Source organism: Pelophylax lessonae (genome assembly GCF_965119305.1).
Source record: "Pelophylax lessonae genome assembly, chromosome: 4".
In the NCBI taxonomy this organism is placed as follows: Eukaryota; Metazoa; Chordata; class Amphibia; order Anura; family Ranidae; genus Pelophylax; species Pelophylax lessonae.
In genome coordinates this window covers 226496534-226523879 of record NC_138771.1, presented here as the reverse complement: position 1 = coordinate 226523879, position 27346 = coordinate 226496534, and the positions used below count along the sequence as shown (strand labels likewise).

The 27346-nt window shown below is 40.1% G+C and overlaps 1 protein-coding gene across 1 annotated transcript in view; it reads right to left on the bottom strand.

Annotated features, from left to right (window-relative positions):
• CTTNBP2 (cortactin binding protein 2) overlaps positions 1 to 27346 on the bottom strand; it is a 207413-nt gene that overhangs the window by 42397 nt on the left and 137670 nt on the right. Inside the window, exons 5-10 of the mRNA XM_082255315.1 lie at positions 25155 to 25358; positions 20063 to 20162; positions 18262 to 18409; positions 13112 to 13330; positions 6396 to 6513; positions 4388 to 4660 (exon numbers count right to left, since the gene is read on the bottom strand). Coding sequence (XP_082111441.1) covers positions 4388 to 4660; positions 6396 to 6513; positions 13112 to 13330; positions 18262 to 18409; positions 20063 to 20162; positions 25155 to 25358 — 1062 coding nt within the window. The remainder of the gene's footprint in view (positions 1 to 4387; positions 4661 to 6395; positions 6514 to 13111; positions 13331 to 18261; positions 18410 to 20062; positions 20163 to 25154; positions 25359 to 27346) is intronic.

Below are 27346 nucleotides of genomic sequence, written 5' to 3'. Positions count from 1 at the left end.
AATAACAGAGACTTGGTTCGACCCCTCACATGACTGGCTGGCCAATATCCAAGGGTATTCGGTGTACCGGAAGGACAGGGTAGGAAAAAGAGGGGGAGGGGTATGTCTCTATGTCAAGAACAATATAAAGGTGACAGAAAGGAGTGACATTACGGATGGGATGAGCATGGATTTAGAATCTGTGTGGGTTGAACTCCATAGGGAAGGAGAAAAGGGGAAAGTAATTGTGGGGGTTTGCTATAGGCCACCTAACCAAGGGGAGGAGGTAGAGCTGGAATTTTTAGCACTAATGGGTAAAGTGGCAAAATTGGGATCAGTCATCGTATTGGGGGACTTCAATTACCCCGACATTGACTGGGAAGAGGGGACTGCACACTCACAGAAGGCCCGCCTATTCACGGAAACCTTACTGGATAATTACATGTCACAGTTGGTGGATTCCCCCACCAGAGAAAACGCAGTCCTGGATCTATTGCTCACTAATGACCCAGACATAATCTCGGAGGTAGGAGTCCAGGACAACCTGGGCTCTAGCGATCACAGGATGATCACATTTAGTGTAAATAACAACATAACAAGACAAGTGGGGAACATAAGAACCCTAAACTTCAGAAGGGCAAACTTTCCAAAATTGTACTCAATGATGGAAAAGGTAAACTGGGACCAAACCCTGGGATCCCTGACCACAGAGGAAAAATGGGAATGCTTTAGGAACATATTAGGCAAAGGCATCTTGCAGTGCATTCCTATGGGAAATAAATTTAGAAGAGACAAAGCCAAACCTGGCTGGCTAAACTGTAGCTGGAGTTAATATCCAACATACTGAAAAGTAACATATAGGACTATATAATACTGAGTGGTTGCTAAATTCTGCACTTAATTGTCAACCTCTGATATAGGCTCACAGGAAAAAGGAAAACACCCCCTCTGCCTATGCCTTATTCTTGTACGTTTACTGATGGAATCACGATAATGAATCGTGATTCCAGAAGTAGAGTCAGTCAGGAGGAAGCAGAGGACTGAAGGCAGCTGTAGTGTCAGCAGCGACAGTAGGTCCACAAGGTCAATTGGCAGGTCTGTGCGGGAGAACCTCAGACCAAACAGGAATAAACATAACCGCCAATTGCGCTTAACTTCCTTAAAACTAAGAGGTGTATATGCTAATGCCAGGAGCCTAGCTAATAAAATGGATGAGTTGGAAATGTTAGTACATGAGGAGGACATAGACCTTGTGGGAATAACAGAGACTTGGTTCGACCCCTCACATGACTGGCTGGCCAATATCCAAGGGTATTCGGTGTACCGGAAGGACAGGGTAGGAAAAAGAGGGGGAGGGGTATGTCTCTATGTCAAGAACAATATAAAGGTGACAGAAAGGAGTGACATTACGGATGGGATGAGCATGGATTTAGAATCTGTGTGGGTTGAACTCCATAGGGAAGGAGAAAAGGGGAAAGTAATTGTGGGGGTTTGCTATAGGCCACCTAACCAAGGGGAGGAGGTAGAGCTGGAATTTTTAGCACTAATGGGTAAAGTGGCAAAATTGGGATCAGTCATCGTATTGGGGGACTTCAATTACCCCGACATTGACTGGGAAGAGGGGACTGCACACTCACAGAAGGCCCGCCTATTCACGGAAACCTTACTGGATAATTACATGTCACAGTTGGTGGATTCCCCCACCAGAGAAAACGCAGTCCTGGATCTATTGCTCACTAATGACCCAGACATAATCTCGGAGGTAGGAGTCCAGGACAACCTGGGCTCTAGCGATCACAGGATGATCACATTTAGTGTAAATAACAACATAACAAGACAAGTGGGGAACATAAGAACCCTAAACTTCAGAAGGGCAAACTTTCCAAAATTGTACTCAATGATGGAAAAGGTAAACTGGGACCAAACCCTGGGATCCCTGACCACAGAGGAAAAATGGGAATGCTTTAGGAACATATTAGGCAAAGGCATCTTGCAGTGCATTCCTATGGGAAATAAATTTAGAAGAGACAAAGCCAAACCTGGCTGGCTAAACTGTAGCGTCATAAAACTTATTAGGGGGAAAAAATTGGCCTTCAAGAAGTATAAATCAGAGGGCACAGTATCGGCTTTCGAGCAATACAAGGAGGCAAATAAGAAAAGTAAACAAGAAATCAAGATGGCTAAAATCAACTTTGAGAGACAAATAGCGGAGGATAGTAAAAAAAACCCAAAGAAATTCTTTAAATATATCAACAGCAAAAAAACTAAGGCAGAGCATATTGCACACATAATTAACAATGATGGGAGGATGGTTACAGAGGACACTGAAAAAGCAACCGTGCTAAATGCTTTTTTCTCGTCAGTCTTTACACAGGAAAAGGAGGGGTACACTGACCATGACTGTATGGTTAGTAGTAATAAACAGGACTTGCCACCATGGCTAACAGAGGGGGAAATCAGGGAAAGGCTGGATAAACTTAACACAAACAAATCACCAGGACCGGATGGCATACATCCGAGAGTACTCAAGGAACTCAGTAAAGTTATATCGAGACCACTGTTCCTGATCTTTGCTGACAGTATTAGGACAGGAGATGTACCAGGGGATTGGAAGAAAGCTAACGTGATTCCAATATTCAAAAAGGGCCAGAGGCATATCCCGGGAAATTATAGGCCTGTCAGTTTGACATCAGTAGTATGTAAACTTCTGGAGGGGATGATAAGGGACTATATTGTAGAGTTTGCTAAGGACAACAACATCATCAGCAGTAATCAGCACGGGTTTACAAATGGGCGTTCTTGTCAAACCAATCTCCTTACATTCTACGAGGAGGTGAGCTGTGAGCTAGATAGGGGGAGACCAGTGGATGTGGTGTACTTGGATTTCGCTAAGGCGTTTGATACAGTTCCCCACAAGCGCTTAATTTATAAAATAAGGTCTGCAGGTATCGATAGCAGGGTTTGCTCTTGGATACGGAACTGGCTAAAAAGGCGGGTCCAAAGGGTAGTAATAAACAGCGCATACTCAGACTGGTCTGAGGTGGTAAGCGGGGTCCCCCAAGGCTCAGTCCTGGGACCAACCTTGTTCAATTTATTCATAAACAACATTGAGGTCGGGATCAGTAGTTCGATATCAGTTTTTGCAGATGACACAAAATTGGGCAGGGCAATAACTTCACAACATGAAGCAGATATCCTGCAGAATGACCTGGACAAAATAACAGAGTGGGCAACGACATGGCATATGAGGTTTAACGTGGAGAAGTGTAAGGTTTTGCACTTGGGGACTAAAAACATAAAATCACAATACACGTTAGGAGGGGAGCCCTTGGGGGAATCAAAAATGGAGAAGGATCTGGGAGTATTGGTTGATGATAGATTAGGAAACAGCATGCAATGTCAAGCAGCAGCTTCCAAAGCCAACAGAATATTAGCATGCATAAAGAAAGGGATGCATTCCAGAGATAAGACTATAATCCTTCCACTTTATAAAACTCTGGTCCGACCGCATCTGGAGTATTCCGTCCAGTTCTGGTCGCCAGTCCTCAGGAGGGATGTGTTGGAGCTGGAGAGAGTCCAGAGAAGGGCAACTAAACTAATTAGGGGATTGGAGGACCTTGACTATGAAGAGCGTCTACAATCGCTCGATTTATTCTCCCTGGAGAAGAGACGTCTGAGGGGGGACATGATAGCAATTTATAAATATCTTAATGGGGATCCCAGCTTAGAAAAAAAGCTGTTCATTCGAAGGGATTGCATGAGGACTCGAGGGCATACAATGCGATTAGAGGAGAAGCGTTTTAACCTCAGGCAACGCGGGGGGTTCTTTACTGTTAGGGCAACAAGATTGTGGAATTCTCTACCACAAGAGGTGGTTTCTGCGGGTAGTATGGTGGCTTTCAAAAGACTCTTAGACTTACATCTCAAGGATCAGAACATTCAGGGGTATGGGAGATGATTACAGCCACACATGCCTACACAGGTTGAACTGGATGGACTATTGTCTTTATTCAACCTCACCTACTATGTAACTATGTAACTATATGAATCATAACCCCAGGATCTCCTAGCGCATAGCCGCATAATTATATTTATGGTAGGATACTTGCTGCAAAGATTTTCCTTCTCTTATGGGACCTCCAACTTTATACACTTGGTACACAGCTTGGCAAGAGACTGCATTTTTACAAACTGCTTGGCTCTTGTGTGAATTCTAACTACTTGCATATTCAGCATTTCAAATTAAATAGACATCAGTTGTGGAAGGAGCTAGCCTTAGCCAGGAAATACGGTTTCACCTTGTTTACGCATAAAATAACACGGCTTTTGTGCTAAACAATATATACCGATATGATGATGACACTAAACCTTAGCAGGTCATATATCTTATATAGGGGATTGAATATACCTAGCCTGAATGACAAGTCAGTGATTGCAGCAAGGCCAAGGTTGGATTCAGCAGTGTTATTAAATGTCAAGTCTTCTTGGCTCTCCCATCCATCAGACATAATAGTGCTGAAGTAGTTCAGTACAGCCTGACTCACAGCTGCAGAGAAATCATCCCAGGTTGTATGTTTATGGATGCGAAGGTAGCAGATGTCTTCGCTTTCAAAATCACTTGCGCTGTGGCATAGCCGAACATTATCATCGAGAGAAATCCTAATGGGAATCCTGAGGGAATCTGGAAGAAAATTACATTTCTTGTAATTGAGATTCACACATTCCTTCCCCATGCAATTATTGAGGATAAGGAAAAAAGACTCTACATTGCCTACAGCATCCAATCAGAATCCAGCTCTTTTCCTGACCTGTCTTTAGAATTACTACTGAAATCTGGTGACTACAGATGCACTTTTCATACTTTCACATTTTATAATGGTTCTATTAACCTGTCCCCTTTTCTGATGCTATAGTGGACTATTCTGTCATTTATTTTATTATATATGACCAGTCAGGGTTAAAATACTACTGTCTTCAACTGTCAGAAAAAAATACAAATCAAATCATTCTACAAATAAGGCATTCATAGTAGGTAGGCTCAGTCTTATTAGTGAGACCCAGAACAGCTTTTAAGTAAGCTTAACATTTACATCTTGAGAAGGTGCAGGATTGGATAGTTATGGTATTAGTTGCATCTAGTTTCTATATCATGTAAGTTCCCTTTAATTAAAGGTATAATCAAAAGCCCTCTGGCCCCGGGGTAGTAAAGAAGGAGAAATTCTTCCTAACTCCCTAGAGCACAAGTCATTGTTGGACCTTAACAGTGTTTTCCATGTACAGTGTGTTGAACATTTGTTGTGACCATGCTCTGCAGAACACAGTAGAAAGATTACAATTGTGTTATTGGTATGGGAGAATTTGCCAGTGGAAAATGTGCACAATGAAGGAATACTCCACATGTTAATCCTAAAATTGGAAAAACATGAACCACCACCCATAATCTATGTAAACCCTAACTACACCCATATTTAGAGAAAACATTCCCATCCTAGCTAATGTCAGCTCATTCAATGGTCTGAAATTCATGACAATTAAAAAAAAAAAGACAGTCAATAGGTATATTGAAGGAGATTTGATCCATATCAGTAAAAATTATAACATTGTTAAATATTATTAAATGGATACAGTATGATTAATATTCTATCTATTGCATTGATCCTCATTTTGAGGGTTACATTTACTAGTATGGGCAAAATATATAGACATGAGAACATGTTATATCAATTATTTGATTCTATTTGCACCAATGCGTTGTTTTTAGTGAGATGTGTTAAAGTCCTGCTAGGTGTATTTTGGTTGCATTAACCTACATTTTGCCATTTGGTGTGACAAAAAAAATGCATTACACCGAAAAAAAAACATATGCCAATGAAATGCAAGCAAAATCCTGAGCCAATCAATTCACCGTTGCTTTTAGAAAGCATAACAGAAACTTAAGCTAGCCATGCATTCAAAAATGTTTCTAGTTTGGCCCAAGCTGAGCATGGAGGAAGGAGCCCACCCTGCTGGGTATCGTCTTTAATAGCCTGCAAGACCAGCGGCTGCTGAATACCTAAACAGTGACTTCATCTGATCGAATGCAGCCATTGTTCAGTTGACAATTTTCCACCTGGCTCCTTTAACAAATGTCAATTTGGAAAATGTACTTTTATCAAGTCAGGTGGCACCAACAGGGTAGCGCACAGCTCAAATTTCAGAAGATTCCCGATGAAAATTGGAGCTATTTATTGGCAGCTTTAGATCCTGAATGCCTTCTGAAATTTAGTGCGTCTCCATCTGAAGATAAAGTGATGATAATCTTTCCTGCAGACAGTAATAGGATTATGTGGTAAGACTTTCCGACTATGTGAGAGCTATACAGCTTAAATGTCAAGCCACCAGATTGAGAGGACAAATAAAGAGTAAAGTTCACTCACTCAAATTCTCCAGGAGCTGTTTGCAGTCATCTGTAGCTACATCGTGAACTGTCCTGTTACACTTGTCTTGCTTTTCTGGCTCCAACTCAGAGTGACTACACAGGATTTCTAAGCAATCCTGGAGAGATCAGATTAGTTAGAACAGAAGATTAAGGCCTAATCAGCATGTCCACACTAAACAGAGATATACCAAAGCCTGTAACTCCAACTGTTACATTTGAAATAAATATTGGTCAGGTCATCAATACCTCTCTACCCCCAAAATACCTGTATCTTTTGGCTTGTGAGAATTGTGACGTTTTATGATGGAGACTCTATGACAGTGATGGCGAACCTTGGCACCCCAGCTGTTTTGGAACTACATTTCCCATGATGCTCAACTACACTGCAGAGTGCATGAGCATCATGGGAAACGTAGTTCCAAAACATCTGGGGTGCCAAGGTTCGCCATCACTGCTCTATGAGAAGAGCAGAAAAAGTAAGCATTTTGTTGGGGATAAAATAACACTTTCCAAAGATCCAGAAATATAGGCAGTTTAATTAGCACAAATCAACACTATTCTAGTAAAAGCTGAGCTTTGCCCAAGCCGTTTCTGCCTCTTGAGCCTCCCTATAAGCCTCATGTTTCAAAAGGGAGTCTGTGAGGGGCAGGGCTGGGATTCAGAAACCGAAATCTCCACATCTGCTGATAGTTTTGAAATGCGTTTTTTACTGCACGTATAGCTGTTCAAATGTATTTTGATTATTATTAGAATTTCACAGATTTGTGCCAGGTTTACTTTCCTGTAAACTATGATAGGCAACCTATACACCTGGCTATGGTGTTTTTCAATTTATTAGGAAATGTAAAGATTTGTGCCAGGTTTACTTCACAGTATTCTATGATAGGTAACCTATACACCTGGCTATGTTTTTTTTCAATTTATTAGAAAGTGTAAAGATTTGTGCCAGGTTTACTTTACAGTAAACTACGATAGGCAACCTATACACCTGGCTATGGTGTTTTTCAATTTATTAGAAAATGTAAAGATTTGTGCCAGGTTTACTTTACAGTAAACTATGATAGGCAACCTATACACCTGGCTATGGTGTTTTTCAATTTATTAGAAAATGTAAAGATTTTTGCCAGGTTTACTTTACAGTAAACTATGATAGGCAACCTATACACCTGGCTATGGTGTTTTTCAATGGAAAATGTAAAGAAAATGTAATAAAAAAATACAATTAGCAGTTTAGAGGATTCAAACCTAGTAAAGTTGGATCTGTAAACTGCCAGAGTATTTTTTCTGTATTCATCTACAGTCACAGATTTTATAATTTTTTTTTAAATTAGTTTTGGCAGTATTCGAAGGATGCTAGATATTAGACAAAGTAAAAATGACCTTGTGATTTAACATTTAGCTGCTCTTCACTTTGGATGAAAAAGAATAACAAGGCTTTGAAGCATAAAAAAACAGAAAGAAATTCAGCAAAACAGATGGATTTTTTAGGACTGTGCAAATGTAGCAGCACTAAATAGCTGCTCTAAGATAATGCTGTTGGCCAGAAAGCAAGAACTCACTGTTATTTATGCACTTAATGCAAACAGAAATGCGTAGAGCTACTTAGATGCATAGATGCAACATTTATTGGCGACCATGTACTTTTTTACTGTATATATCTTATTACTATTATAACATTGTCTTTACTACATGTATTTTTTGTGTCAACCTTTTTTGTATACATGTCTGCATCAAATTTGTAACTGATGTCAACATTTGTATCTCTTACTGTATGTATAATAAATCATTACGTTTAGATTTTATTTTTTCATATATTAGTTCGTGACCTGCCTCATTTATAGTCCCACGACCTTTGTTTTCTGTTTGCATTAACCAATAGGGATGGAGGCACGTCACTGTGTTTGCTTCGGATCATATTCCTCTATCTTTTTATATTTATTCATACATTTGCAAGCCCAAGCAATAAATAAAATATATTAAGGCTGAATTCACACCTATGCATTTTTCTCTGATGCCTTTTCCATTGAAATCAATGGAGTGCACAAAGCAACTACTACAGCTTCCAACTACCATGTTCTTAATTTTTGAAAAATCTCTCCGACCATTGACCCAGAGTGACATTACTTTTTCTACATAACGAAAGGCAGTTATTACCAGTGATGCCAGAACACTTGTTAACAAATGATGTAAAGGATACAGCCTGAATTAAAGTGGTTGTTAAGCCATTATGGGTCCTTAGTCGAATCCCCTCTATTATAACCTTTTATATTGCCCAGTGCCTTTATTTTAAAAAAATGATGCGGCACAATACCTTATTTTGAAGCGCCGCTGTGCAGTCAGCTGATGTCCCGGAGCTCTCCTGCCCTGCTCCGAGGACTGCAGAGGGAGGGGCTGAGGTTCTCTCTGATGTCAGCCGGGAGAGAGAGGAGGAGACCCTCGGGTGGTCATTTGACCGCTTAGCGGGGGTCTTCAATAAGGTATTGCGCCGCATCATTTTTATAAAACAAAGGCACTAAGCAATATTACAGGTTATAATATAGAGGATTCTACAAAGGACAGATTGTTTTTTTACATTGTATAGCAGCAGGGGAGGGGCGGGGAGGACATGGATCACACACTGGAGCTGACAGGCAGGGAGGGGAGGGGGGAGGAGGACATAGGAGAGCAGACAGGAGAGCTGCGGGTGAAGAAGGCATGTACACTGACTACGGTGTCATGGCTCAGCAGCCATGATACCCGTGGTCAGTGTACAGGGGGGAGGGAAGAAACTGGAAAGATCAGCTAGGTTTATAGGAAAGGGACCATACATTTTTTTTTTTTTTTAGGGTTACAAACACTTTAAGAAGTATATAAACATTATATGGTCAAAGTTTCTTGTAGTGGATTGTTTCCTTAAAATACAGGGTGAACATACACATACACAAATAGAACAAACAGGGCAGATTCCAGCATCAACTGCAACATTCAGGTCATGGAAGCTCAGATAGCAAGGATAACTTGCCACACATTTGTGGCAATGTTGAATTGTAATTCTGTTAACTTGCTGCACATTTTCACTAGCAAGGTGTACACTTGCAGAGCACTTGGAGCACAAGTTCTAGTTGACACTTTTTGAATTTGTAGCAAATTTGCGTGGCAAGTCTCTAGCAAGAGCAAAGTTGCAATGATGAGTCTACAGCAAGAGCTTTTAAAGTTTACAGAATGAAATTTCAGCCACAGTGACCCCTGTGGTGAGATAACTATTGCAAAACATAACTGAATCAGAACTTGCAGCAGACTTGCAAAATGTTTGCAAAGAAAGGTCATCTGGAGTTATGCAATGCGGACTTGTTGCAATTGTGGAACAAACTTTTGAAGCCTGGCAAGTCTAGTAATAGCTTAGCAAGTCATTTTTAAACTTGAAGCTCAATTTCTTGCTATCTGGGAGGGAGCCGGGATGTAATAAAATAAATCTAAAATGAAAAACAAAAATGTACTATATTGCATCTTACCAGTCCTTAGATGTGATGATTTTATTGCTTCCTTTTTCAGGTTTTTTTTCCTTTGTTTTCACCAAAAGATCCTGCCTGCGTGGATGGGTTCACACCAGTGCACTGTGGTTGGGGCACAGCACAATTCTATGTGCGTTTTACACATGGTTTTAGGCTCAATCCCATGGACTTCTATTAGACCATGAGTTTTCTTGCAATCACATTAAAGTCCTGCATGCTGCATCTTTGATGCTCTTTCAGAACACATGGTCCAATAGAACTCAATGGGATAGCACCTAAATGCCATCTCTGTTTCTGATGTTGAGCTTTGTCATTCATTCTGCTCTCCTGGTTTGGGCTTAAAACACCTCTCCCTAAACGTGTTTCCATAACAAAGGATAAAGGTGTTTTGCATTCCGGAGAAGAAAAATGGGAAGGCTAATAGCATTGTTTGAGATTTCAGTTTAGCGCACAGCAGTTACAAGGACAATTAATTTCTTACAAGATCAGCAGGTATTTTCTGTACTTGCGAAAAATTTATTTGGCATGAAAAAAAAAAAAAACAACTAATGTAGCAACCACCTCTAAGAACTGGTATGCTGCAATATATTGTATTCTTGCTCTCGGGTTTCGATATATTTTTAGACTAGAAGCATGTTATATCTTTTTCATTAGATTCATCATGGCAAAGACGGCAGTGAACCCTGGAGATCCAGTGAGATCCCTAACTGCCCACAGTATTATTAGTTTCATGATGTCTCACATGGCCATGCAAGCATGGCATTTAATCAGAAATCACTCAAAATGTAGGATGATAAAGAGCACTTCCAGCCACCAGACCATATGAAGTCAGGTTATCATCGCATATGGAGATAATATGGTATCAGAACTGCTGCTGCTACACCTCAAGTTCGAGAGAACAATGTAGCGGGTCCTCCCAAAGCAGTTTTACAACCAATCCCTATCTCAAGAACTTATCAACTTTACCTGTTGCTAGTGCAAAACACCTATATCAAAATATGCATCTTAAGGGAAAACATTTATGTGTAATCTACCATTAATAACAATAGATGAGTGGCAGTATAGAAAGCAGAGTAAACAGCAGCAACAATCAATGAAAAGCTTCTATGCCAATACTTTCTAAAAACAGTTTTCAGATTAGTCGTACTCTGCTTGCCATCTTTTACATGCAAATACAAATAAGAGACACACAAACATTTCATATGGGCCATTATTGCTGAGGACAACCCATCTGCATTTAACAAAAGCATGAAAAGTCTTTAAGAATGGATCACTGCACTTTGGAGGTATTAGCCATTACCACAGATGAGACTTATTTTAACTTCCCTACTGAGAGGAAACTATAGAGATGTCATCAGTGAGAACAAAGGAAACTGAACCCTGGATACCAGCACGCAGGAAGTCATTATTATAGTAATTACGTGTGAAGAAAGTACTTGTTTTTGTTAACTTGCTCATACATTAGCTCTGCTGCTTTCTGATCAGGCTTAAGACGACAATACAAATCCACCCAACTACCATCTTGAAAAATGTATAAAAAACTGTTCCTGCCATTTAGCAGACCTTTAGGGCACATACTGTACATATGTGCAACCGCCACTTATGATTCAAATGTTGGGAAGATTTACCTGACTCAGAGGACTGGGTGCAACACCTGTCATACACAGCAAGCAGTAGTCCTCTGAGACTGCAGAAAAGTAATGGCTTCAATAATTATTGATGTATATTAAGTTTTTTAACCATTTTGTTACAGGGGGTCATAGATGCCTAGATAACCAGGCATTATTCACTGGATACATTGTACTTTCCTTACCTAATTTAATACTGAACTGTTTTTAGGGAAATTATTTTGAACACTATTTTATAAATACTCTTGTTTTTTGGTTTATTGTCCATTGACAAATTGACAAAAAATGTGAAAAAAAAACACTTTACTTTAAAGAGGAAGTAAACCCTCCTCTACAACTTGTACCTATAGGCAAGCCTATGATAAGGCTTACCTATAGGTACTGTAAATATCTCCTAAACATGTACCGTTTAGGAGATATTTACCTTACATGTCGCCAGTGACGTCACTGGCGCATGCGCTCTGAAGGAACGGCCGATCGTGCCGTTCCTTCAGAGCCCCGTGCCGTGACTGTCGGCTCCCGCGCGCGTGCGCGGGAGTGACGTCACCCCGGCTCCGGCCAATCAGATGGCCGGATGCCGCGATCCCGGAAGACGGGCGACTAGACATGTCACCCGTCATAGAGGTGAGTGAGCGGCACGGCGGGGGCTCGTTCTGAGGTAAGTATTGCATAATGAGCTAATATGCGATGCATACTAGCTTATTATGTGTTTCTTTTGCAGGGTGTAAAAAAAAAAAAAAAAAATTTATACGAGTTTACAACCTCTTTAACAGCTCTATTATTTCTTTTTAAACTAATGTTTGTAATGCTTGCTGATAAAGAATATAATGTAACCACAATGACATTACAGTGTTCACTTGGCCAGGATCTGTGCTGGGAAATGTTAAGATATGGATGAGGGGTGTGAAGCTATTAAAAAGGAGGTAACACCAAAAGTTAGAAAGAATGTTCAGTCACTCAGGGGGCCCAGAGCACATAGCACTTGTTCCCATTCAGGTCTATGCAGTGGTTGTTGAGCTAAAATGGTTGACAGTGAGCCCACTTAACCTATCACTGTCTGACCACGCTGCTAACAAGGAGACAAATCTAAAATGAGGTCTGACTGACAGGCACACAGGAAAGGTGGCACCAGCTACTATGCCATTCTCTCTCCTTAGAATAACTGGCAGCCAGCAGATGGGTTTGACCTCAGTCTTTCCCCTGGGGTACAAGGCAAAGGGGTAGATCAGAAGAGACCAAAAGCTGGAAGATTAGATGGTAAAGCTGCAGAATGAAGGCGAAGTGATTTCAGTGCTGTGCTGTAGGCCCCCATAGGAACACCTATAAATTGGGCTTCAGGCAAGGGTGGAGCTACAGACACATACAGACACATTTATGTATTAAAACAAGGTTGTCACATCACCTCATCTGTAATCATCCCTCGGGCACATATACATACATACATAAACACGTAAAGCAAACTGACTTAATGCTTATTATTTAAACAAAGGCAACGTAAGGTTATCAATACCTTTGAGCATCTACAAATGTAACATCTTTCAAATAGTTCCAGTTATCATACACTCCTGTTAACACAGAAAATCTTTAAAAACTACCTTGAATCCTCTTGACGCAGCTATATGAGCGGCCGTCCATCCCTCACTGTCTGTACTATTGAGAAGAGTTGCAGAAATAACAGGTCTGAGGTTACAGCTGTCATTGTTCTTTAGATCAATCTCCTCACTGGTATCAAAGTAACTTGCATAATACATAAGGAGTTTCAGACAGTCGCTGTTTCCAGAATCTGCAGCAGCATGAACTGGTGTCCAGCCATTCTTTCAAAAGATAAAGCACTTAATATATCACATAAGACAACTTCAAATTAGCAGACAATAATAGCAACAATAAGGAACTGGTACTACTTAGTTTTTTACTATTTAGTTTTATACATTTAGTTCACCAAACAAACTTTCACATGCATTTTGAATGTATTTCAGTTCTCTCAGTCTGAATATTATTGGTTTACACATAACAAAGGGAATGACTTGATGTGAGAACTTGAGTTCCTCCTTTTGCAAACTTTCTGTCTATCCCACAATCTATCTTATATTCCCAACATACCCACATACATCCTTTTAGTTCCAAATAAATATTCATAAAATGAACTAAAACTTTATTGGTATCAAAAGTACCTTCTTCTAAGGGGCAAAGAATGTATATGAAACACAAAAATGTATTTTGTTTAAAAAAAAAAATAAAAAATAATAATAACATTTCTGTGAGTTTAGTGCAGCAAGACCATGGGGTTATGTCTTCAATCAGCCCTAGGCTCACAAGGAAATGCTGTAGAGAATGGCAATATAGAATTATGTTTTGATATTCTCTGCAGCTTTTAGGATCAGCCCACCATCAGAAGAGATATATTTGGTACTCTTAGTAAAAACCTCCAAACAGTGTTTTTGTGACCAGTACAGTGTGCATGTGTCAACAAGGTTTTTCGCATACACATGGTGGGAGGCCTAGAGTTTTTGACTGATACATAGAACACTTCTTGGTTTTCTTAGAATTTGAACCCCTTGGTGTAGGCTGTATGAAAATATGCCGTCTCTCGGCGTCTGGGCCTTAGCGCCAAGCGGCCACATATTTGCGTGAATTTGGGTCAATACAGCTGTGCTGAGAGCGCAGGCCCTGTGCGTTCCTGGCACAGTTACTGCTGGCTAACTGAAAGCTCCCAATCGCTGCTTGCGATCAGGAGTTTTCTTATCATGTGACCGCCGTGACAGTCATTCATGGCAGTCACATGAACTTAAACCATCTCCCAGCATCCCAAACCTCTTAAAGGGCCAGGAGGCTCCAGCACTAAGATATTAATACAGTAAATCCTGCTCTGGGTCCTTAAACCCGGAGGTTTTATACAACTTTGGGAGGGAATCCATTCCTAGGTCATCATTTTACCTGGTAGCCAGACCTCTTTAATAGCAATAAATGACTCAACTGCAGATAGGACAGAAACAAGTGGTTAAAAAGATCAGCGGGGCAGCCAGCTAGGAGACAGCATATATTCTCCAAAAGCAGCACATGTCAAATACTGTAAACAAATCCTAAAACACTCACGCACAAATTCTTTTTGCAAAAATGAACATAAAAAACATGACATGTGTAACTATAAAACAAGACACTCTATATTGCCAGTTGCAAGTTGCGTTGTGTTGTTTCAATGATGCTATTGCAGTGCAAGCATGTGTGTACCTAATGGCAGCTCCATAGGAACAAGAATTAGTGCTCCTCTTCCCTGCCTTGGTCCTATTGTACCTGCCATTAGGCACACACATGCTTGTACTGCATTAGCAACTTTAAAGCATCAGACCCCTAATAATTTCAGCATTCCACAGGCCTTTATATATGTGGGCTGACATCCTCAGGGCTCTTTCTCTATTACTCTCTCTGCTGTAAGAGCCTGCTGCAGAGTGAAAAGTCCGACTGCTGACAGAACCCTAAAAATGGTTAGGAATACTGCCTGCCTGTTTTGAGGAACCCACTAGTCAGAACCAACCTGACATTAGCTTGTGCCTCAGATGAGCATATGTATTCTTTGTTTAAACTTTAAAGGGATTGTAAAAGCAGTAAAAGCATTCTATTCATTAGGATAAAAAAGCCTTCTATGTGCAGCAGCCCCCTTAAGCCCCCTTAATAATTACCTGAGCCCATCTTTATCCAGCGATGTTGCAGGATGTTGCCTGGGACTCCCCGATTCTTTGGCCAAGACAGGAGTGTGGCGTGATTGGCTTCTGCTGCTGTCAATCAAAAGCATTCAGCCAATCAGGAGAGAGAAGGGACGGGGCTGGATTGTGGCTCCATGTCTGAATGGACATGGGGAGCTGTGACTCGACTCGGGTGCCCATAGCAAGCTGCTTGCTGTGGGGGCACTCACCATTAGGGAGAGGCCAGGAGAGCCGAAGAGGGACCTGAGAAGAGGAGGATCCAGTATGCTCTGTGCCGAACCAACTGCATAGTGCAGGTAAGTATAACATATTTGTTATTTAAAAAAAAAAAAATAGACTTTACAATCACTTTAAGCTATGGACCTGCTGTACAAAGTCCTACTGGATTAAAAATGCTTGGACTGTTCATGATTTACCACTGCCAATACTAGCTGGGCTTGCCTCTTTAAAAAAGGTATGTATAACATATTCATTTATTTACCCTCACAATTCCAGTTGGAGCCACGCAGACTCGTATGTGCTCATTATAGTTCACATGTGTAACAATCCCTAGAAGTGCTTATAGATGATCTTCTTGAATTGTTTCCTGAAACAAAGTCCACTTCTTCAGAGGAGCTAACAAATGAGGATATTTATCTCAATTAGGTTTGGTGAGAGTTCCCTCTCCCAGGCAACACTTTATTAAGTTAGACAAAGTGGCTTTCCCCCATAAAAGGACAGGCTCATGGACACTAGGTTTCCTCAGGGATGCCCTCTCACAGCATGCTGGACAGTGGAATGCACCAGGGCATTGCATCAGACTCCATAGTGGGAGAGGGTGGCTTCTCTGGTTTTTAACAGAAACCAATGTTATTTGTTAAATATACTTACTTATATCTTAGAGGAAGGTATATATTTGTAACATTCAAAGTCTTCCCATCCCCTCCATCAAAATGCATTAAATCCTTTAACTGTAACTAAAGGTCAAACTTGTTTTTCCGATTGGGATAAAACAGTGAGGGATTAGAATCACTGTCTTGTTTTTATTACTTGCTCTGTTGTTAAGTCCCTGTTAGGGAGATCTTCTTGTCCTGACACCAGGAATGAAAGTCAGGGTAAATCCAATATTTTAGGTTGCTACCAGAATAGAAATATGGGAGAAATATTTTAAAGGAGAAACGTGCACCCATAACAACTGTCTAAGAGGGGATACCCCTAACATTAGATACATATCCTCTGACCTCCTGTTGAGTCCACAGGACAGGAAGTGAAGCGAAATATCCCTAATGGGATACCAATAATAAAAATAATTGGCTTTGGATATAGCTCAAGTAAATCCTTGTAATTTTATTTGCAATGTAGGCAGATTATGGCTGGTGTGAGGGGCTGACAAGGTGCTGTACACAGCTTTTGGAAAACATCACAATGTACCTCTCTCCTAATTCCTTAGTCATATTGCAAGCAATGGGCTGGCTGCTGAATGAGTTATGTAAATATCAAAATGCTTTGGTGTGTGGATGTTCGTCTGGAAATTCGGGTGTTTCTATGAAAGGCTGCATTTGCATGCAAACCCTAGGTAACATCCACATGTGATGCTGAACCCCCATGATTGAAAGAACTGAAATCCAATGAATGAAAGTGGCAGCCAGTGGCAGTCTGGAAGGGAAGGAAACAGCTGGATGATGCTGGATGTCCTCCAGCTCGGAAAAAAGGCAGGCTCTATCTGATTTTCTGCAGATTCTAATGCACACTGTGGGAAGCTCCCGGTGTGCATTGAAATCAAAGAAAGCAATTGTAGTACAGGAGAGAAGACAGTACAATTCTGCAAGACTGAAGGTAAGACGTGCAACTTGAAAAGATACATTGGTCCTTTATCTAATTTCTAATCATTTATATTTATCAACATAATGATCATAATAGGGCAAATATCAAATGGACACATTTTGAAAAGTGTATGTGGTTTTGTTTAGGAAAGTCCATTCACTCCAAATTTATGTTAAAGTGACACTAAAATCTGGTTAAAAAATATATACAATACAAGTATTTATTCTTTAATCAGAAAAGTACTATGCTCTCAGCCTCCTCCAAATCACCAAATTCCTTTTTTTTTTTTTTTTTTGCGGCTGTGATCCAACTTCCTGTTAGAGGGTGGCTACATTTTTTCTCCATGGTCCCACTATAAGTAGAAGCATAGCCACCCTCACCTTTTCACTTCTGAGATGGACTAGGGACTCTGGAGTAGGGGTTGTGTAGTGTGCACAGAGCAGTGCTCATGGCTGCAACTAACATGTGCTGTACGTTTCGAACAAACTGAAGTGAGGGGACAAAAGGAGGGGCTCAGGAGCTTGTGAAGGACGTGAGGAGGCAGAAAAACACAGTAAGAGACAATTTCATGAAAAAAATATTACAGGGCCATTCAGTAGTGGATGTATAGTTTTTATATGCATGTACAAACAAATGTTTTTACAAAGATTTGTTGGAAAATCTACTAGTTCATGGCCAGCTTTAGCCCTGGAATTTCAAACAACATGCTCTCTTTGTACCTTTATTATGCAAACCTATAAACCCAACAAAAACATTTGCAGTAGGGAGCCCTTTTTAATTTTTAATTAGCTTAAAGTTGTTGTAAATTCATAAGTACATAAGTGCATTCTTTGCATTAAGATATAAAGTCTTCTGTGTGAAGCAGCCCCCCTAATACTTACCAGAGGTCCAGCTAGATCTAGCGATGTTGCAGGAGTGTCTTGGCTGCCCTGAACTCCCCTCCTCATTGGCTGAGACAGCAGCGCGGCGCAATGTGCTCCCACTAGTGTCAATCAAAGTCAGTCAGCCAATGAGGAGAGAAAGGGGCTGGGGCCACAGCTCTGTATCTGAATGGACACAGGGAGCCGTGGCTCAGCTTGGGTTCCCCATAGGGAGGAGACAAGAGCACCAAAGAGGAACCCGAAAAGAGGAAGATCTGGGCTGCTCTGTGCAAAACCACTACACAGAGCAGGTAAGTATAATATGTTTGTTATTTTTAACAAAAAAAATGAGACTTTAGTATCACTTTAGGGTATACTCACATTGGCTGCAGTACTTCGATCAGCTCCAGAGTCCAGCAAGAGTTTAACTAATTTAAAATGTCCATTTGTACAAGCCAGATATAAAGGGGATTTTCCTCCATCAGCATAATTAATGTCAGCATTGTATGCAAGCAACATTTCTGCACATCTAAGGGCAAAAAAAGTTAACTATAAACATTTGTATGGTCCACATCCAGTACATTGTTAACAGAATGTCGATACGGCTTGTCATTTATAGCAGTATATTGTGAAATTAATTAAAAGGGGTAAAAAAGTAAGCCTATCCGACTGATTTTTACACTACCTCAAATGTAGAAAACCCTAATGTTATATCTGTGATTTACTCCACCTAACAAGAATTATTGGAGTATAGAATTCTATGTATTATGTAATTTTCGTGTTCCAGTTTTCTGACCAGGATTGGCATGTTTAAAGTGCATGTATGGGCGTAAATTATTTATAACAAAACAAGAAAATGTGCATGTATCGCGGAGATGTCCTGAACATTTTCTAAATTATCTTTCCTAGAATTTAAGTGTTACAAATTGAGGGGGTCTGCCTGGTATGGCCCCACAAACAATGTTAACAGGCTTGCTCAACGCAACAGTTCAAATGACAAGAATGTTAAAAGTGCAGTAATCCATGGGAGATTATATTTCAGGGTAGGAAAAGCAAATAATGTGAATCCATGATATAAAACGAAAAAAACAAAACAAAACAAAAAGTGCGTTAGGGAAATGATAAAAAAAAAATCACAAACACCCAGGTTTATCCTACAAATCGGGGTATTTCTCATCACTCAATTACTATTCTCATCATGGCATAACTTAAATGGCAACTCAACTTTCGTGGGTAAAAATATAGCAAAAAAGAAAAATGTATAACGCATTTACAAATACTTCACAAGCCATATTGTAATTTACCTTCCTTCCCATTTCAGTCTGCAGTGCTATCATTTTCTGTAAAATGCATTGCAATATGGCAACTTGGATGCGTTCTGTACAACAATGGTACAGAACCCCTCCAAAAATATGGTTTCCTGCTTGTGTAATTGTGATTTTTCCATTTATGCAAGAAAGTAAGAAACCCCCCAAGGTTAATTTGTTATAAAGGGATGGAGACACTGCAGATTCTCTCATCAGAACACCAGCTGATTATAATAAACCAGTCTCTACCATTCAGAACCAGTATCCAAAGGACATGGTCAAGCAAACAGCTATTTCTTCAAAGTAGAAACAGGTAGGAATCTGCTACAAGGTTAAAATCTGTGCAATGTATATTGATTAACCAGAGGGGAATGTTTTTTTTTTTGTCAACAATAGTGGAATTACTCTTTAAGGCATGTGATTTCAGCTAAAGAACTGGTTCATTGTTGAGTTGCTAAGTGCTTAGGTGTATCTTTGGTACTTATTTATATTTATTTTCTATATAGTTATAGTAGCTTATAGTTAAAGATTTTTAGTTTTGTTATAGCAGAAAATAAACCAGTCAGACCATCCATGAACAGTTTTCCTGTTGCTCTGCAATCTTATCTTTAGATAGTTAGATCCATTATAATACCCTTCTGGTTTTCTATACACATTTATAGCAATGTCTCTGTATGAGCTGTTACCAACATCATCAGTTAGCGCAATCAAACTTCTACGGGTGTAGAAAAATGCAGTGTTAAGAGGCTGTCCTGAATTTCATCATAACTTAATATCTTGCCCTGTCTTAAACTCTAATGGGCAATTGAAAAAAAAAACATCTGCAATAAGGCTGTTAAGTGTTGTAAAATAAGTCTGAATATTAGGTCTCTTACTTTGCATGTCCCTGAGCAGCTGCTGCACATAAGGCTGTAAAGCCATTTGAAACAGTAGCATCTACGTGAGCTCCTGACATCAGCAGCAAATTTACACAGTCTGCATGGGAACAAAAATAGGGGGTGAGAAAATGGTACAATATAATTCACAAAGAAATGTGTTATGTAGTTACATAAACGAGTGTAGTCAACACCATTACATACTTAAAGTGGAACTAAATCCAACAATTTAATGGTTTCAGTTACATGCCATGAATGATAACTGTCACAGTTGCTTGTGCTCTCAACAGAACTGTCAAACCATCAAATGGCTGGTGTCATAGCTGATCAAATTCACAGCGCAATGGAAATTGCAGATCAAACAGAGGATAAGATGGCAGCTTCCTTGGCTGTAAAGGATAGGAGGATTTAGTTCCACTTTAGGATACTGTAGATAAGAGCAAAAAGATACAGTAGATAGTCAAACATTTAGAAACCCTCTTACGCTAGATTTCTTAACCCCTTCCTGCCCACACTAGCTAGGAGGATGTCAATCCAGAACTGTGCCTCCAATGCACCCTTCCCCAGCGTGCTCTGTGACTGCTGTGCCCTTTAGACACAGCTGATCACAAATTGTGATAAAGGGCCAATCACAGAAGCCCTTGACCATATGATCAGCTGTGTCCAATCACGGCTGGTCACATGTAAATAGACTAGCCGGTTATCAGTGTCTCTGTGTGAGGAAAAGAGAGCTGGTAACTGGCAAGGCTGACAGGGCACAGTGAGCGCCCTGATTATCAGTGCAGCCCTATCAGTGCGAATCAGTGACCATTAGTGCAGATCAGTGCCGGCTCATCGATGCAGCCTTATCTGTACCCATCTTGTGCAGCTTATCGGTGCCCATCAATGCCTCCTTATCAGTGCAGCCTCATCAGTGCACATCAGATCAGCCTCATCAGTAAACATCAGTGCAGCCTTATCAGTGCTATCAGTGCAGTCTATCAGTACCCACCAGTGCAACTTCACTAGTACACATCAGTGAAAAAGAAAAATTACTTATTTGCAAAATGTTATAACTGAAACTAAGAAAAACCTTTATTTTTTTTTCAAAATTTTTGGTATTTTTTTCCTTTGCTTACCAAAACGAAAAACCTCAGTGGTGATTAAATACCAACAAAAGAAAGCTCTTTCTGTCTTAAAACAAAATGATAAAATGTAATATGTGTACAGTGTTGCATGACCGCGCAATTCTCATTCAAAGCGTGACAGCACTGTAGGCTGAAAATTGGCCTGGGCAGGAAAGGGTTGAAAGTGCCCAGTATTAAAGTGTATTTGCACTCTTGAACTCAAATTGGAATAACAACTACTTCATATTTGTTACATGTCCCAATTTACATAGCATAACTTAAAAAAAATAGGCTTACCTTTCTGGATGCTTTTTTTTTTGCAAATTTTAGCAATTTAAAACACTCTTTTGTTCACTTTGTTTTTGAGGAGCTGGGTAACTGTTTTTATTTATAATAATTGACCCTGTTTGTACTGTGCTTCATCAGTTGTAAGGTTGACTTGAACAGTGGCGTAGACACCCTTTAGAATACTGTTGGGGCCCAACAATGACAGACAGGACTATCACAGACAGGTACATGGACACAGTGACCGGGGAGGACAAGAGTAAATGCACTGAGGAAGGAGTGTTCAGTGTGGACATACCTTTCTCAGTGCAGATATGAACACATTGGGGTTGATTTACTAAAACTGGAGAGTGCAAAATCTGGTGCAGCTGCTCATGGTTGCCAATCAGCTTCTAAGGTCAGCTTGTTCAATTAGGCTTTGAAAAAAAAAAAAACTGGAAGCTGATTGGTTTATATGCAGAGCTGTGCCCGATTTTGCACTCAGGGTTGATTTACTAAAGGAAAATAGACTATGCGCTTTGCAAAGTGCAGTAGCATTCTGCAAGAGCAGTTGCTCCAGAGCTTAGTAAATGAGCAGAAATTCTGCTTACTTCCATCATCCAATCGTCTGCAAACAAAATGCTGTTTTTTTTAAATTTTCCTTGCATGTGATTGAGTACTCTTTGCAAAGTGAAGCCTTACCTCATTTACTAAGTTTTGGAGCATTTGCACTTGCAGAGGACAACTTTGTAAAGTGCACGGTCTATTTGCCTTTAGTAAATCAACCCCAATATGTTCATGTCTGCACTGGGGAAGGGATGTCCACACTGAACACTCCCTCCTCAGTGAACATTCCTTCCTCACTCTCGTCCTCCCCGGTCACTGTGCCCGTCACAATGACAGGCACCTGGCTAAGGAGTTTTATACTAGGAGTGGGCTGAGCCTGATGGGGAACAGAAAGACTAGCTTTCCATCAGATCCTCTTCACTTTTGATCTTAGCCGCAATTCAGTCCTATACAAGCTTTCAAATCTAGCCACAGCTGTTCACTGTCAATTAAAAGTAAAGTGAACTTGGTGGGGAACTAGTCTCTCAGTTCCCCATCAGGCTCTGCCCACCCACTGATGAGTATTTTCCCAAATATGGACATTTCCCATATTTGGGTAATGGCATCGGCTATATCCCCAGCCCTTTTGTTTATATTTAGCTTTCGGCCAAGCAACCTCCCAGCCAACAACTAAATAAGGCAGGGGAAATAGCGCTGTGGCAGAAGCTGTCCCATACAGTACACGGCAGCCTCCCAGCATAGGCACGGCCCACTCTGTGTACTGGCGCAACTCTGTACACAAGATCAGAGCTGGTCTTAATTTTTGCCAGTTTTTTAAACTGAGAACTGACAGTAATTCATTAGGAATTTGTTGCTGCCATAATGACAGATTCTTACAGTGGCGGTAGTAAGAACTACCTGAAAAACACTAGAGCAAATGCTTGCCTGAATTTGGCACAGGTAATTCTTAAGGAAACTCCCAGCAGAAAAATGTCATTAAGGCTGCATTAATTACCTTGTACCTGTCCTAAGAAAGGGTTAAAGCCTAAGTTTACCTAAAAAAAAAAAAAAACATCAGCACAAGGGACAATACACACCTTTAGTGAGTTGTACTCCTTTTGCTGCTGTGTCCTCCTTTTGCCTAAATCTTCCTTCTCTGGTGCACCTCATGTCACAATCTTCCAGTGCAGAAGGAAGCTGCCATTTGCCCTCATCAAGAGTGCCTTACTATGCCCACCTTTTCCACCCAGCTAATTTATTCATAGAAGCCATATTAGTACAGCTTAATCAATGAATGAACCTTTCAGTCATTCTCCCATTTGCTATTCATAGATCACGTTTCATTCATGAAGCCATAGTACTTTCTATAAATGGATGAGCTGGACAGGAATTTGGGCGTAGTCAGGTACTCTTGATTAGTGCATGTCACAGCCCCTTAGTTTTATCAACCACTGCTGCACCGAAAGATTAGTCTGGTGGGGGTGGAAGGAATCGGAGGAAGAAGCTTTCGGTAAAAAGAGGACACAGCAGCACAAGGCACACATCCTAATAAGGGTAAGTAATGTTCCTTGTGATGATTTTAAGATTTCGTTTTAGGCAAAACCTAGGCTTTAAACATTTAGGCCTGGTTCACACCTTTACGTTTTTATGTGCATTTTGTAAAGCATAAAAACACAAGCCACAAAATTACAGTCCAATCAGGTCATTCGCATTTGTGTGCTGCCTTGCACTATATTGTTAAAAATGAGGCATGTCCAATTTTAGATGCATTTACATGGGCATTTCCTGGCCCACCGATGCATTATATAACCTGGCCCATTCCATGAGACTACAGTTTTTTAGGCAGCAATAAGCAGTGCCCAAGACACAGAAGGGAGGGGTCTCTGACCTGTACTATACTCCATGATAAGCAATTTACATGTAAGCCAGATTTCCTATTATCTTAATTCTACAGTACAGGACATAAGACTTGTATTCTTAGACCATGGGATGTACCAAAGCAATAAACTGAGAGGTGGGCAACGACATAGCCCAAAAGAAATAAGGGTTAAAGAAACCCAAACAAAAAATATTCAGGTGAATTCTTGAAGTACCTTGCAGCCAAAGCTTGCATCAGCCAAGGCCAGAACATCAACCAGATAGAGTCACTAGCTCCCCCAACCCACCAGCTAGCTGCAACCTTCTAAGGAATTTAGGAGGCTGTCAGAGCACCATCTCCATTAAACCTCTCTCAGAAAAGCCAGAACTGCCTCCAGCTAGCTGCTTATACGGTTCATTGACTATAAGCAGTGGTCTCATTGTGTACAGATATGCATGGCTGTTTTTTGTTGTGGCTTGTGCAAAGTATCTTAATAGGACTGTGTACTATTGAAATCTTTTTCATTGTTTTTGACAAAACTGAAGCCTTATGCAGCTGGGGCTTACACTTTCTCCAAAGTTGCTCCAGAAATCTCCTCCCTATAGTTATTCTCCTCAATATATGGATGCCATGGACTCATCAGTCAAATCACCATTGGCCAAAGGTTCAATCCACTTGTACAATTTTCCTTTAGTTTTACCAAAAAACATATAATATGAGATCAAAACTAAACAACTTTCAATTGTATCCAATTAGGCAGGCCCATGCACTACATACTTTAAGGTAAGTCTAAAGGAAAAAGTGTAAAAGAAATTTGAAAACGTTTGGCCAGCCTAAGGCTAATGCTAAACCAAAGTACAATGGGAGCAATGAGGGGAAGAGATCACCAGCTAGACTTAACAGTGATCTTGTGATTGCTGTATGGCAGTCTGCTAAACGTTTGTCCACCCTTCCTATATTATATACAGGTGTGAAGATAGCACCTATTTCACCACCATACGGTCACTATGAAAATAGTCGTCCCTTTTCCCTACTGTTATCAACTTGGCACACAAGGTATTCACACTGGTATCTTCATAGCAAGAAGGGGCTCCTTGCCATCCATCCCAACCTCAATAGCTCTATACTTGACCCAGAAGCATGCTTCCAGTCAGTCCCAGTAGATCCTACACAACTTAAGCACAACACACATAATACATTTAGAACCAAAACGTTTTTTTTGTACATTTTAGACAATAAAAAGGAAAAGGTAGAACTAGTAAAGGCCAGCACTATAGAAACTAAGAAGAAAAACACACAGTAATAGTTGACATCTTACCTGAATGTCCATTGGTAGCAGCAGAATACAAGGCAGTATAGCCATCTTTACATAAGTTATTTATATCCAGTCCTTCTTCATTAAGCAGCATTGACAATAAAGTGACATTTCCCTGGGCAGCAGCTTGGTGAAGAAGGGTGGACCTGTCTCCCAGGGGAACAGGTCCACCGCTTGTTAGTAAAGAAGTTAGGGAGGGAGACCAGCCTGTGAGTCAAAGTAATATATGATAAGGGAGATAAAGATCCATAAGTAACACAAAAAAAAAATTATAATCATAAAATCCTAATAATTAACAGGGTCTGGAATTATTCATAAAAGATATTCCTAGTACTGTGTTTAACAGTGTAATTTTCAGGGAAAACCTAATAAAGATTAAGGGATGTCCAAACGTGCATTGGGTGTTTTCATACTGTTTTAAATGTTTAAGTAATATACTATGTGTATAGCACTCATTTTTTATATTATGCATGTCGGTTAGGTGATTAAATGTTAACGTGAATAAACTTAAACTTGGTTATACTTTGGGCTAAATTTACTTAAGAATTTAGTGCATATGCACCAAGGGTAATGTCCCAGCAATACAAATACAAGGTGAACATTACTAGTTTGGATCTAAAGCTGAACTCCAGGAAGACAGATAAATACTGTACATATCTGTTAATAATAAGTTTTACCTGCCCAAGAATTTGTAATTTTTACCCATCCTACCCTGTTTGACAGGGCAGAGGACTTGAATTCCCCCCACTGCAGGTAAGTAATACAATAGGTGTTCCTGCCCCCTGCCTATGACTAGGCAGTGAAGGAGAATCAGCAAACAGGCTCAACTCTGTGATGCTCTACTTTATCCTCCTATCAGCACCCTCTTTGTACGCACTTGAGCACAGCAGAACTAGTTCCTTGTGCTATTTTTCCCACTCCGCTATACAATGTATTTACAACAGTTTAATATTTTATCTTTCTTTCTTTCTTTCTTTCTTTCTTTCTTTCTTTCTTTCTTTCTTTCTTTCTTTCTTTCTTTCTTTCTTTCTTTCTTTCTTTCTTTCTTTCTTTCTTTCTTTCTTTCTTGATGCATTATTATGTGCCTTTTATATCTGTTTGGTGTTCAGCTTTAGCTCAAGACCATTATTAAATGATATTGTGTGCATTGGTTGGATTGCCCCTTAAAGGTTTCATATAAATCCTATTAGTTGAGTTGGCTGAGTATGACCACCATGCAGTGAAGGCAACTATCATCAAGGGCACAGGTGATAATAAACTGTAAAAATTGTCATGCAGTAAACTACATACAAACACACACGTTTCAGATTGTACACTGCATGGCAGATACTGAGCAAATAAACTACAAAACCAGAAGTTGGTTGGTTGATTGTACTACTGAATGCAATTTGTTTTAATCAGTTTGTAAATTTAGCCCATTCAGTTATTTTTAGCAACAGCCTTAGGAGAATATTTGTGGATTCTGGAAATTTTAGTGAACAAGCTACCAAACAATTTGTGAACTTTAAAAGTGCCAAAAGACTGCAAGACAAAAAAAATGTATGAATCAGTAACCATGAGAGGAAATAATGTCAGCTTGGTGAATCAGTCACCAAGGTTTTACATGCAGATAACGCAAATCTGCTTAATTGCACTTAAAGTGAACCAGTCGGGATGGTTTAAAGCTGATCTCCCATGTCTTATTGAAGGTTAAATAATTTGTTTGGACCAAGCTGGTCCAAACAAACTATTACTTTCATTGCTAGATGTGCCCTCAGCTACACACAGTATACAGCTCTGCATTCTGGGAACTTTCTGTCCTGCTTCCAAAACAAAATCGAGTTGGGCTAAGCACTGCTCAGCCATTCACAGGGAGCTTTGTATTCTGTGGATAAATACAAAACTTTCTCTGAGTTGAAGATTGTGATGTCATCTGCCTGCCTCTCCGTCTTAGCCAAGCTGGTCCAAACCAACAATTTTGCCTAGATTAAAACATGGAGATCAGCTTTAAGCAAAGTCTTACAGGTGGACCCTGTGGCAGAGGTTTCATTCCAGGCCAGCTTGCTGTCAGCATGGTTGCTGAACAGTGTGTTTCCTTTATATGAATATATTCCTTCAATCTACATGTAGCTCTAACCAGAGATGATTCTTGGTAGCTATGTGTTTTTTGAACCTTGTGTGTCTTGCTCTTATGGTCTATTGGTATTTATTTTCAT